The 15,092-nt window shown below is 33.6% G+C and overlaps 1 protein-coding gene across 1 annotated transcript; it reads left to right on the top strand.

Annotated features, from left to right (window-relative positions):
- The first annotated feature begins 5,914 nt into the window (after positions 1-5,914).
- LOC148016383 (serine carboxypeptidase 24-like) lies at positions 5,915-13,851 on the top strand. Its single transcript, XM_087663568.1, has 10 exons — positions 5,915-6,391; positions 7,093-7,200; positions 8,098-8,193; positions 8,388-8,480; positions 10,127-10,215; positions 10,381-10,686; positions 12,841-12,980; positions 13,071-13,166; positions 13,251-13,356; positions 13,451-13,851. Exons 1-10 carry the CDS (start codon positions 6,007-6,009, stop codon positions 13,601-13,603), a joined length of 1,572 nt encoding a protein of 523 aa, XP_087519694.1. The 5' UTR covers positions 5,915-6,006; the 3' UTR covers positions 13,604-13,851.
- Positions 13,852-15,092: the final 1,241 nt, after the last annotated feature.

Genomic DNA, 15,092 nt, shown 5'->3' with positions numbered 1-15,092 from the left:
TTGGATTAAGAAAATATTAGTGGAAAATTTATTTTGTATGAAATATTCTTTAATATGAAATATTTTTAGTGTGAAAGATTATATCATGTGAAACAATACGTATTGAATTAAGAACAAGATTAGTGAAAATTTTATTTCATATGAAATATTCCTTTGTACAAAATATTATTTTGTAAGAAACAATTATTTATGAAAAACAATTTTGTATGGAGTTATGTGTGATAATATTTTGTGTGAAATATTGTTTCGTATAAAAATGGGTGTTCTATTGTTCATGTCATTTTTTATCAATCTTCGTAAGCAAGGGATTGTCAAGGAAAAGGTAAAGAAATGAAAAACAACAATTTTGAGTTATTTAGATATAAAATTTAGCTTAATGAGCTCTTATGAGGTTAATAAGTTTAATAATTTAGATAATGTTGTTAGGCTTAAAATTTTTGGATAGTTAATAAAAAGCTATAAATGTTAATTAATAAATAATTTTAATGTAAAATAAATTAAAAAGTAGATAAATTTAGAGATTAAATAAATTACTTTATTTTTAAATAATATTTAAATTATTTTTAAATAAAAACTAAAAGAAACTTAAAATTTAATTAAATTTAAATTAAATCTTAATTTTAAAGTTAAAAAAGTTCAAGATAAAATGCGTTTCTCATTTCAATCAAAGAATTTCACATTCAAAGATAATTTTAAAATGTTTATACAAGTGCTATCTTTATGTATATCTCTATTTACCTTTACGCTTTATCCCAATATATTGAGTTGGGTTTAAAGATCTTGATTGTCATGTAAAGTGAAGCATATGGCCATTGCTATATGCTTGAATAAGGGAGATACCGCCATTGGTTTACACATTGGTTTACGCATGTTCACAATAATATATGTTAGTAAACTAATAAAGAGAACTATGAACTTGCCCTTAACCAAGGTACCCTTAACTTTGAATAATATTATCTCTCATTGATTACATGGTTGGGGTATGGATTTGTTATTTTTCTCTCATTTTACTATATGGTTATATTTCCACTTTACATTTCTCAGCCTATAGTAGCTATTATTAAAGGTTCCAAGTACTACACATATATAAACTTTTGAAATAATATAGTACTCAGTCCCTTTAATCCATTGCTATGAAATGAAAAATGTGAAGTAGAAAGACATGCACATTATAGGTTTTTTCAACTATGTGAAGATAGGCTTTTTCAATTATATGAAAATAGGTTTTCTGATATCACTAAAGGCTGGAGCTTATAATAGTGTGGAGGTTATCTTTTGTAGAAGTTTTTTTTCATTTGATATATTTTTCTTACGAAAAAATATGAAGAATTTTTTAATCCAACATATTTTTTGTATGAAAATTTATTTTTTGTATAACTTTTTATAAGAAATATCCAATATTACTCTTTTATATATTTCTTTTGTATAGGTATATTTCTTTCATATAAGTATATTACTCTTTTATATTCAAAACATATTTTATAAGAACAATATGTGAATAAATCATATAGTATGATATGATTTGTGAGTTTTATGTAAATCAATATATTACTCACTTGATGTGTTGAATTCTAATTTTTGAAACTAATACTTTAACATCTTCAAATACATAATTGAGAATCATGTAGACTTGCAAAGGAAAAATCACTATCTTTTAAGATCATTCTCAAGTATGTTGTTGTCATCTCTTCCAAATAAACTATCTTATCCTTCATTCCAAATATGTTATCTCTTTGCTATAACTCTAATTTTCTAAAGCTTTTTCTATTGTTATGGTTCTCTACTCACTCGTAGTAATGGAAATAAGATAGCACATAAGAGCTTGGGGTGTATACTATATATAAACCCTCTATATTACATGTATTCAATGGATATTTAAAAATACCCTCATCTGTGAAATTTTCCAAAATAAAATACACTCTTTTTTAATTCAATCTATAAATGACATCATTTTATATTACACCCATTTGTATGTAGAAAATGTATAAAACTAGTATTTTAAAAATCCTTTTCTTTCGAATTATCCACATGATATGCTCACATATTTACGAGTGATCCCCCTCAGCATAAGAGACATATATTGTAAGGCTAATAACAAGGATTGTGGGATCTAGGAGTACATAGCTGACCATTGCTTGAATGAATATGCCCTAGACATGATGGTAACTCCAATACTAGAGAAGTTCTCTATGCAAAAAACCCCTTCAAGAAAAAAACATAGCTCTCTAAAAAATGTTAAATGGAGCCGATGATGCCAATTGCATAACTATATGTGTGAAGTAGTGGATAAGAGAATGGAGGTGGACTCATTATTTAGTAAACTAATTTAGCATAGAGATAGTTCTCAACTCGATGTATTAGAGTTCGCAATGCCTACTACACTTGGATACTTGCATATGTGATAACCATACCTGATGAGGATATGATATGTGGTGATAAACTCTTTGGTAAGACATCACTTAACCTGCCCAGAATTCAGGTTTCTCAAGCCAACCTAGACACTAGTGAAATCACAAAGATATAGTATTAAATAAATACCACATATTAGAATGATTTATTATAATAACTAATTGGAATATAACACTTATAAATGACAAGTAATATATTCAATATAAATAGATTCTTTAATTGTTAGGTTATCCAATCTTAGGACTTGTAACAAAAATGCATAGTTCCATTACTCTTGTAACAACCTAGACCAACATTCCTTGGGTGCAAGTTCCCCTATCTCAAAAACGCAATATTGGCTGAAGATTAGCTAGTTTTGGCCTAGTTTGGACTGCAAATAGCTTGTAGACGACACACTATTTTGAGACACTTTTTACCCTACATTAATGAGAGCCAAGTGTAATCTATATGAACTAAAAGTACACTACAAGAGCTTCACTTGGACATGTCATACATCTCATTTAGAGCCACTAATAGAAAGTTAAGGCCCATTTCCTATAGTAGGCCTATTCTAGACAACATGTTATCCACTGTTTGTAAGATCCTAACTATCAAGAATTGGTGGCCAAACTCATACATTGCCAACTCTTACATGATGTATCTATCATATCGACATCTATACACCCCAATTCCACATGGCTTTGAGCTTCCCCACATACACATTATCCATTGTAGTGTTGGATAGAGTAGTACTCTATAGCCCCACTGTTCAGCCACACCAATAAGTCCTCTTTTGTTTTTGAGGGAAAAACCTTAGGGGTCTGGATGGAATGTAAAGTGTGGGATAGATGGGACATACACAAGATTAGCATAGGGAAAATACCCAATCACACCGACAGGGTACATAAGGTGTTGAGAGACTCAGTTAGGGCATCAGTTTATGAATAATCAAGTTTATTCACCTTCTTTTTTAGCTTTCATGGCTTCCTTTCCTTCTTTCTCTCTCTTCCTATCTTTCTCTCTTTTTCTAGTATTTCTCTCATGTTCTCTCTCCTCTCTATAGTCTCCTCTCTCTTCTGTTCTCCCTTTGCTTCATTACATAAGTACTTTTCCCTGCAATTCCCTCTTTGTGTCTATGGGACTGTGTTTGACTCTTTGCTTCGAAAGTTCACACAAACAAGGTAATTTGACTTTTCTTATTTCCAATCTTGGCAGAAAATGTTATAGGTGTAGAAGATGTTTGCAACGTGTATAGCATCTAAAGCACCAAGCAAAGATGTAAATCTTTTGTTTTTCTAGTCTCATTTCTTAAGTAGCTCGATCAACTTATTTCTCTACAAGGTTTCCCAAAAGAGATATAGTCACAAATCTTTTCAAATATGAGTGAAAGAAGAAAATATTAATCATTATAAAGTAAATTTTATGTTAGAGTTTTAAAATATAAAGAAAAGAAAACATCTATCAATACATCTTAGGTTCAAGAGCACCTTTCTTTCTCTAGTTATGATAAGTAAATGTTAAGTGATGAGACAACTTCACTTGGTTGGAAATATTTCATTGGTATGAATGCTTCTCTTCATGGAAGTTTTGAAACTTTAGTTGGATTCTTTTAATGCCATCATCAACGGAATTAGAACCTAGTGCGAACATGTATATCTTCTTTCTAGCAAGCAAGCTAAACCACATATTCATGTTTCCTAACATCCACACCCAAGTACCCAATCTAGGATAGATCTTTTGATCTAGAGATCTAATCTTCCAATTCCAATTATTAATTCAACAATCCCTCAACTATATCCATGTTGCCTTTATCATCACAACCATTAACTACTGTCAAGATCTATCCCACCTCCATAAAGAATACATGCTCACTCTCTTCTTTTAAAAGCAACACATGATAACAAGGAAGCATGCAAACATACATTTTCATATAATTTGCCTTACTTTGCTACCTAAAGGACATGTCAAGCATAAAGTGACCCCGAACTTCACCTTAGCATTGGGACAAATTATTCGTCTAGCAAAGGGAGACCTCGAGGGTAGCTCTTGTCTTTTTAGGAACCGAGCCTTTAGGGTTTGTGTGTTTTTTTTTGGAACCATTCTTGTTTCACACAGAGGAGATTAATCAAATTTTCTTCACATTTGGGATAATAGTAAAAGTCATGTATGTTCAAAATGCATTTTTCCTTCTCATATATTTTAGGAAGGCTTTTCCTTCTCATGTAATGTTAAGAAGGCTCTAGCAAAACTTGAGCTAGTTTTGGGATGAAGCAAACTTGTCTTTTCCTAAATTGTACCTTCACCATAAGGAGAAAACTTGCAAGTGCTAAGAGGGTTATAGCTCAACTAGTTTGATTTAATGGGATCCAAACCCAACGTCTGGGATATAAGTCAATTCATGTTGTTTTTCACTTTGGAAGAACTAGCAAACAATGGAATTTATGGAGTTTCGAATGGGTATTTTGGTTAAAGGAGCCAATAAATGCCCCCCTAAAAAACACACCCTACCCTATTTTAGTCACATTTCTTGAAAATTTTGCATTATTTTTAGCCATCTAACGCTATGACATAAATTCATTTGCATTAAATATATCTTGAATATCTGAGCCAAAAATTTGATGCATGTAAACTTTTCGATATTTTGAATGTTGTAAAACGTTAAAACAATGCATCTTTGAGTGCCACTCTATTGGTTTCTCATCTCACTGATCTTTTTGTGAACCATTAATGTATAATTAGGTCTCCTTGAGAAAAACATTGAAGTACTATTGTTTAACTTGAGTGCAAGAGCATCTTCTCATTAGACCGTTCAAATGCATGAGAGGGTTTTCTAGGCCAAAAATAGAGTATCTCAAGCTTACGTTTTGCATTTAACAACTTTTGCAATTTTGCAAGAGTTTTGAAACTTTGTTAAAATGTTTGATGAATTTGATTCATATAGGTAGTCACATTGCATGACATTCCTCCACGCTTACATCTACTCGGTTCATTACATTTACCAACCAGTATGTATCCTTGTAGCATGAGAAGGATCATTGCTAATATGTATTGTAGCTTGATCATGTGGCTTTTGAAACTCATGGCATGAAGCCTCTCTAATACGATGTATGCAACTTAGCTAAAAAAAGAACATCATAGAACTCGCTTGGATCAATGTGAGATAATATTACATCACCATAAAAATTGGTGATGTAATTATTTACCTTCTTTGAAATATATATAAATATATATTGTGTGCCTTTTGGAAGATCTGATCACAAGGATCAATAAAAAAGCCCAATTGGGATGTGTGGAGTGGAGTGTCAGTATATTGGTGCCTTTACCCTAGGAATAATCGATAGAGATCCTAGCCGCCCCAATGCCAACAAAAAAGTCACGACTCACGATGGCTAGGAGGACACTGTAGGTGTCAAAGGTCTCCATCAACCAATTGATTGGGGGGGGGGGGGGAGGGGCCTTACGAGGCCTTCCACTAACAAGGGACCGGGCCATATATAACAGGAGGGGGGAGGTCGACAGTCCTGTGCATAGACAAGGAGAGAGAGAGAGAGAGAGAGAGAGAGAGAGAGAGCATCAACCTACCTACCTACCCCATCCTTGCCTCCATCGTCCATACAAATGAATAACAGGAAGCATAAGATGAGCTGCTCATGCCTTAACAGTACTAATACTGCAGCAGCTGGTCGACTAAGCCTCTCTCTTTCTCGATCAGTGATGCTTCTTCTTATAATGGGAAGCTGCTTGCTTTTCACGTCTGTCCAGTCGTCGTCGTCTTCCTCTTCTCCTCGACCTAATTCTTATTCTTCTGCTTCTGATGATGCGAGTGGCGTGAGAGAGGCCAGCCGAATCAAGTCCTTGCCAGGACAGCCGCCCGTGAGCTTCTCTCACTACTCGGGCTATATCACAGTCGAAGAGGAGCTCCACGGCAGGGCCCTCTTCTACTGGTTCATCGAAGCAGCAACCACCCCTTCACAAAAGCCCCTCGTCTTGTGGCTCAATGGAGGTTCTCTCTCTCTCTCTCTCTCTCTCTCTCTCTCTCTCTATATATATATATATATATATATATATATATATATATATATATATATATATATATATATATGCTACCCTAGTGGTAAGCCACTTATTTTATTAACCCATTGACCCAAGTGGTAAGCCATTTATTTTTACTAACCCACTCTTACCACTTATTTTATTAACCCACTGACCCAATTCAAATCTCATGAATGAGAAGATGACCATTTGATTTGTAGGGGCTCACCGTTACCTGGACATAATTACATCTTGGTTTACCTTTATGGAAAAGTTTTGGTGTTTGTAATAGATCTATGATTTTTCTTTGGAAGAGGTATTTGTACTTTCAAGTTTGAACCTTGATTCAGAACTTAAAATATAGGGTGTGCCTTCCTCGTCCTCGTCCTCGTCCTCATCCTCCTCTTCTTCTTCTCTCCTCTCTCTCTCTCTCTCTCTCTCTCTAAAGAATCACATTAGAATATGCAACTAATTTGATCATTTACATTGCAAACATAAATTACAAGGGTTGCCGTGCAAGCTAGGGGCAAATCATGTGACACCTTAGATAGGGTAAGGGACCCAATCATCTGATACCTAAGATAGCCAAATGGGTCTTCATGTTACATAGGGTAAAGGGTACTTCTCCATTTAGTTATAGATATGTAATTTTGATTCAAGTTTTTTCATTAGGTCCCGGGTGTTCATCAATTGGGTATGGAGCAAGCCAAGAGGTTGGACCCTTTCGAGTAAATGCTGAGGGCTCAGGCCTACTCCTCAATGAGTACTCGTGGAACAAAGGTAGTAGGATACATTGCTTCTTTTTCAATGAACATCATTTTGGAACATATAAATAGGTTAAGTGTTTGTGTGATTTTTAATATTTTTTGGTTTGATAGAAGAAAAACAAAGAAATACCAATGGATTGTACCATTGTGGAAATGAAGGATCATGAAAGTGGATTGACAATGACAATGAAAGCAAGTGGTGGAAATAATGAAAGGTCAAGGGTCATGGTTAACCAGTCCAATGACTAATAACATGACAAGTGCAAGAATCATGAGCACTACAAAAGAAAACCATAAAAGAACATGATAATGTAAACTATTCATTCATAGATTTCATAGGAAACAATATATTAAACATGAAAAAAATCATTTTTGAAATGTGCTTCCATAGGAATTTGTTTGTATCCTCACAGCACAATACCACTTTCTTGCACTCAAAAACAAAGAACCATGTGTTGAGTGTGCTTAGTAGTATAAATAATCCATTAAATATAAATTAGGCACTCATTAGACATATGTAGTTTACTTGTAATTGAGAAATAACTGTAGAATAAGGTAAAGCTCCATTTACATATATTTAGTCAAGTAGATATTAGACAAAGGTGGTAAGTTTACTTATAATGCTAAATCAAGGTAATGAATTACTTTATTCTTCAAAATTGGCAAAACATGTTTTATATACAATTGTTTCTTCATTTTGTTGGTCAACCTATTACTCCAAATGAACACATTTAAAAAGAGACCATTAAAAGATGTATACTATAGAAAAATCATCTTAAAACTTATGGGCTATTATGAATGACTTATCTAGTCAATTGTTCTAATATTTTGAACATCAAGTTCTTAGTGTATATGCATGCCTTCTTTTTACTGTCATCCTCTGAACTCATGTTTCTTTCTTTTTAAGCAGAAGCAAACTTGCTCTTCTTGGATTCTCCAGCAGGAGTGGGGTTTTCATATTCAAATGATTCTACAGACATTAATAACTTTGGAGACAAGCTTACAGGTGAGAGCCAACTAGCTCTTGAGATTTATTGTTTACTAGTGTAGTATAGCTACTTCACCATGGAAATTATATTTTTAACCAAAGAATGCATCTTCCTCAACTAGATACGAATGCAAGTGCTCTTAAATATTAGCAAACATTAGCATGAAGCATAATTGGAATTCTTAATTAGTGTTATTGTTAATATGATGTAGCTGAAGAGGCCTATGTATTTCTCTCACGTTGGTTCGAAATATTCCCTGAATACAAAACTCATGATTTTTATATGACAGGAGAAAGCTATGCAGGTAAACCAATTTCTTTTTAGTTTTTTCTCTTAATTTTCCCTGAATTGAGATTGGAAGTTGTGATGAATATGCCAAGATGTAATCCATGTCCATATATTAAATTTATTTGAAAAGGAAAATTTGCAAATGAGAATGTGAACTTCTAGTGGGTGAAGAAGTGCATATACAAGTTTAAGTGACAAATATATTGGCCAAGAACATACATTCTCAATGCATTGCATAGCTAAAAGGGGTGAAGTTTATGAGCTAATTTTTTATTCAATGTGGTGTGAAAAATGTATTAAAGTTAAACATGCATTTTAACCAAGGGTTATGATGTCAAGTATTGCCTTCTCATTAAAAATTTAGAAGCTCAAAATTCCAAAACAAGTGCATTGTTGATTCTTGTTTCCTACATGTACATTTCCCATCTAACAAGCCTATTCTTTATAGCTTTTCCCCCATGCAAAGTGTGCAGATGATAATTCACCATGAAAAGAGCCTATATTTCATAGTCATTTTTTAAGCACAATTTTGTTTGAGAGCTTGAGCTTGCATTTTATTTGCACTCATTGCCAAAATCTTTGCAATCTAGCCTTAGGATGATCATCCTCCCTAATGACTTCCAAGAGGGAGTAAATTCAACTCCAATGCCATGAGCTTGCTCATAATAGTGAGGCACAACCCATTATGTATTCCCAATTAATTTTGTCAAATGCCTTTTCTACATCTAATTGAAAATTGGAGGAATACTACATTTTGGCCAGAGGAACTAGCCTAATCTATAGCCATCATCACATTAAGAGAATTATCCATAATGTTTCTTCCTCTTATAAACCCATATTGAAACTTGTTGACATGCCTCTCCAAGATGCACACAAATATATTGGCTAGAGCCTTAGTAAGTATCTTATAGATAGTGTTTGTCAATCATATTGGCATTTAGTGCCCCATTTCTATCCATTGTTTTTTTTCAAAAACTAGGGTAATTATACCTCTTTTCTAAAATGCAAGCGAGGACCCTTCTCTCCAATATTTGTTGATCAATTCCCTAACATGGTCTTTTACTTCAAGCCAAAAGTATTTGAAAATTTCAGCTGTAAGGCCATCCATCCAAGGAGATTTCCTAGCCCCTAATTCTATAATGTCATCAATATCTTTGATAGACTTAACTCCATGCAAAGTGCTACATTATTCTCTAGCTTTACTACATCTTTGGCATGGTCCAAAAGTATACTAGTAGCTACTAGATGGTTACATACACTTAGGTCATTTTGGAAGTTAACATGTATATTTAAAAAGATGGAGAGTAGGGACTTAGTGAAACTTTTAGGTTTCTTTGGTTAATCTTTTACTTCCACTACCATGTAGTATTTTCTTCATATATTGAATATAAAATATTTTCACAACTGAATTCATGACCATTTATTGAGTTTGTATTGTACTACATACATCACAATTTGAGTTCACCTCATATTAATCACTCATTAACATCATCATGTTTTCAAATAATCATATATTGAACAAGATAAGAGTGTATGAGATTCCATTAGGCATTACAACACATAAGTGATTAGGATTATCATGTTTCCTTCAACATAGAGAAGTAATACTTATTTTCAACTTTGCATATTTAATACGATTTCCTGTTTCAATTTGTTTCTTAGGTCATTATGTGCCTCAATTGGCAAGCTTGGTGCATGATCGCAACAAAAATTCATCGCAATATAGCTTCATCAACTTGAAAGGATTCATGGTTAGTTGGTCTACATAGAACCACATTATTTGATGACAAACATTAAGTTTCTATTTTTTTATTGCTTGTTAATGCTTTTGTAGCTAAAACAAACATGCATCAAAATGATCTTTAAGCATTATAATCTTATGTACACAATTGCTAAGGCATGCATATTTTTTTTAGGTTGGTAATCCTTCTACAGACGATAATCATGATTGGGTGGGAATCATCGACTATGCATGGACACATGCTGTTATATCTGATATGTTGTATGCAGATATAAAACAAGAATGTAATTTTCAACTTGAAAATTGGACATTGGCATGTCAGAAGAAGGTGTCACAAGTTTTTGATGAGTATCACAAGATTTATGTGTATAATTTATATGTGCCTACTTGCACTTCCAACACCAACACAACTACTGGGAATATCGCTAGGCCCAATTTTCGATTGCTTGCAAACAATCCAAGGCCTCCTATCCACTCAATGGTAAGAATTTCTTTTAAACATAACCACACATTTTTTTTAAAACACAAATTTGTTTACTATTTACATTTTGCAAAGTATAAGATTTACAATTCTTACTTTTCAAATTTTAAACACACCCACTACAACCAGCATTAACCCAACTAGAAGTATCACCTCCATCAAACTTTCCTACTTTTAGTGCTACTAATATCCCTACTAGGATGGTGAGTAGCATTATCGTTAGCATTTACTAATAACCACTTATCGCTTATTGATTATCGATAATTTGGAGGTGAAATGAAAGTCACATTGAGAGTACTATCTTATGTCCAAGCATATGCAATATATGTGAAATCAAGCCAAGCCACCAATAATGAGAATCTAAACATGCATTAATCCAATCCATGATACATAAGAGAATGCAAAATCTACCAAATGAAGGTGTTGAAAACAAAACTATACCAACCTTTCAATAAATGCAAAACATCCTACATCAATTAATCACTAGCAAATATTTTTCAAACAAATATCATACTACTACATCCTCTTTGGATGTAACAAGCCATCATTTGCAAATGCATATAACCCTTTCTACTTGAACATATTATCTCAACAAAACTGCCTACTTGAATATATATCTCAACAAAACCACCTACTTGAATATATAACCTTTAGAAGCACTCAAAGTCATTTGGTTCATGATAAATACGATAATTATGGACTTATTTCTAGACCACTCAAAACTTCACTGGGAAACATTTATACATTTGCACTAAGACATACTCCTCAAGAAGCCATCCAACCTAAGATTTAATCTTCTATAAAATTTACAACCTTAAACCCTCTCTAATAGAAGTGTATATGTGCATCCTTATGTATTTCTAAGCCATTTAAAATTAGAAATGTGATGTTGATTACTCCACACATGGTAGAATAGATTTGCAAAAAAATATTTGTCAGTGAACAATACAAACATGTGCTTAAATCACTTTGGTGATATCTTGTTCCTTTTCTAACATTTTCAAGTACAAATCATAATATTTCAATGTTTTGCATATGAATCTAGGTCACACCCAAAATCAAAATTATCTACATCCGAGAACAAAATTTTATATAGATTCAAAGCAAGAAAGGCAACATTATAATATGAGTATCATCATTACTAAGGTACCATGTTTGTGTGCATTTTGTGTGTGAGAGAGAGAGAGAGAGAGAGAGAGAGAGAGAGAGAGAGAGAGAGAGAGAGAGAGAGAGAGAGAGAGAGAGAGAGAGAGAGAGAGAGAGAGAGAGAGAGAGAGAGAGAGAGAGAGAGAGAGAGAGAGAGAGAGAGAGAGAGAGAGAGAGAGAGAGAGAGAGAGAGAGAGAGAGAGAGAGAGAGAGATGATATGAATGTATGTGTAAGGCAAATAAGTTTCCCAAAAGAAGACGATATTTCCCTAATGGATGTTCAATGAAAAAACATCCACTCATTCTTAAAAGGCTCAAAGCATGGCAATAGTATACATAGCCACTTGATATATCATAACATGCTTTCAATAAGCTAGCATGAATGGAGAAATTTCAAGGTTGCATTGAAAGATGAAGCTCTAACCATTACATTTAGCATACATATACATAGATATTTGAGTTTGCAAAATTGAGGTTGAACATTAGTAGAAGTACCTCCCTTTAAACTACAATAAAAACCACCATATGCATATGTATGTTTGCATGTATATGAACATCAAAAATCATATGTATATGTATGTATACAATCCTATGTGTGTGTGTGTGTGTGTGTGTGTGTGTGTGTGTGTGTGTGTGTGTGTGTGTGTGTGTGTGTGTGTGTGTGTGTGTGTGTGTGTGTGTGTGTGTGTGTGTGTGTGTGTGTGTGTGTGTGTGTGTGTGTGTGTGTGTGTGTGTGTGTGTGTGTGTGTGTGTGTGTGTGTGTGTGTGTGTGTGTGTGTGTGTGTGTGTGTGTGTGTGTGTGTGTGTGTGTGTGTGTGTGTGTGTGTGTGTGTGTGTGTGTGTGTGTGTGTGTGTGTGTGTGTGTGTGTGTGTGTGTGTGTGTGTGTGTGTGTGTGTGTGTGTGTGTGTGTGTGTGTGTGTGTGCATGCGTGCGTGTGTGTGCGTGTAATAATTTTATCCTATAACAAAATATCTAATTAGAATGCATGAAAAAAAAACTTTTAACAGGTCTTTGGACGTCCATTATACCTTGCTGGATATGATCCTTGCTTTGAGAATCATTCAAGTCAATATTTTAATAAACGTGAGGTGCAAGAAGCTTTCCATGCTAATGCAACTGGAATCCCCTATGCATGGACCACTTGCAAGTAGGATGCTAATTTAAATCATCACATGTTGAATGCTTTATGATATTACAAGTTTTACATGAATTGTAAAGTCTCTCCATGTGATTGTAGTGATCAATTTTTGTATACATGGAAAGATTCTCAATTTACAATTTTACCCATCTACAAGGAGCTTATTCAAGCTGGGTTGCGAATTTGGGTCTATAGGTAATTACTTAATCCTCTTTTTATTATCTTTGTGTAAGAAAATTTGCTACTAAATATCTTTGATATTTCAACTTCACACTTTAGTGGCGATGTGGATGGAAGAATTCCAGTGACAGCAACTAGATACACCCTTAATGCACTAGGCTTACCAATCAAGAAACCTTGGAACTCTTGGTACCATGAGTCTCAGGTTAACATTTCTAGAATATTGAAGATTTTTTATGATCTTTTTTGTTTCTTTGATGAAATAACATAATTGATATATGATATTTTATGTTATTTAGGTGGGTGGTTGGACACAGGAGTATGAAGGACTTGTTTATGTAACAATCCGAGGTGCAGGTCATCTTGTTCCTCAAAATAGTCCAAATCGAGCTCTCCAACTTTTTACTTCATTCTTAAAAGGAGACTCTTTACCCACCACTCCCACCATGTGATTTTATAACTATTTATAGGTTTTAGATTACCATGAAGGCTCTTAGGGCTATCCAACGATACAAAATCCAATACAAACTTTTTATTGGACACAATCGTCTATCTACAAAACATTATCCCAATTTAGTTGTACTTGACAGAAATAGAACAAGCTTCGTAATCATTACAAGTCATAAAGTCCTCATAAGTTAGATAAAATGTTATTTGAGAGAACATTGGAGATGATGTCCCATTGTTTCTTCTATTTTCATTGTTGGAATTAGCTTAATATTCAATGCTTAATAGTCCTACTTGCTATTCAAGGCTTAACTATCATAGAAACATTGAATATGCGTTGATTGGGCATGCATATAAATTCTAGTCCTAAGTCAGAAAACGTTTTAACCTCTTACATGTGAGCATGCATAATGCTACATTCATATTAATGTTTTTCAACCCATGTGATATTGTTCTACATGAGATGCATTTTTTCACACATTTTGCACATTGACACTTGCACATATTTCCTGTTAGGATCACATGTTGCTTGGTTAATGTTGTCATAGCCAATTAATGGAGGACAATTGATGGACAATCTTATTTGTTCATTTCTTTGTATGAGTTGAAAGGAAATAAGGTGATATAATCACAAGCGCTTGCGTAGATGGACTATGTGGGAAATAAGCAAACAATACTAGGGACACAAAAAGCAATGGATGGGCATTCTTAGACCACCCTAAAGTGTACTAAAATTAGGTAGATATGTACCACTTCCATCTGCATAGTCCAAAGAGATCTCAAAAGAGTTTACCAAAAAACTAAGTAGCTTCTTTAAACCATAATAAACTACTCTAAAACTTTGATTCATTCTCTTATAAGATTTTTGAGAAGGTTCACAATTCACTTAAAGCAGTTAGAAAATCATCATTTTCAATTGCTTATTTCCCAAAACTAGCTTTGCCATGAAGAATAATAGTCTGAACCATCCATACTTTTTGAATTTTTTTTCATAACAAATTTTCTCATTATCCCCCATATCTTATTAGATTCTTCATTCATACTCCCTCTATCCCCTAGCATCAGCCTTTTACACCTAATTTATATATGCATTGCAGAAGTGACCATCATTCTCTAAAAGTTTTTCTACATCATCTTGACCTTAAAACACTTTCAAAAGACATGAAAGCTATCCTCTTCCTTCTTCTTGAAAGTACATAAAGGGTTGAGATGTCCTTAAACTTAGTAGTCCTATCTTATGAAGGTAGCTTGTACATCTAAGATTGTAGAGAAACATCTTAAGTTTTTTAGATTGTGGGGCCTTTTAGACTATTTTAGTCCTTTTGGGTCTCTTTGTTGGTAAGTTGTTATAGCATCATTTGCTAATACCAATACATTAGTCTTATGGAAAATTTCTCTTCTTTACATTTTTTTCATGTTTTTTTCCTTACCCAATATTTAAGGGGATTCTCATCAACATAAGAAAATTTAATTGGACCATGTCCTTTTAAAACT

Source organism: Lygodium microphyllum, chromosome 23, assembly GCF_053477565.2.
Source record: "Lygodium microphyllum isolate KBCC chromosome 23, Lygodium_microphyllum_v1.1.10, whole genome shotgun sequence".
In the NCBI taxonomy this organism is placed as follows: domain Eukaryota; kingdom Viridiplantae; phylum Streptophyta; class Polypodiopsida; order Schizaeales; family Lygodiaceae; genus Lygodium; species Lygodium microphyllum.
The sequence above is the reverse complement of the archived record's forward strand: the minus strand, read 5'-3'. Positions and strand labels throughout refer to the sequence as shown.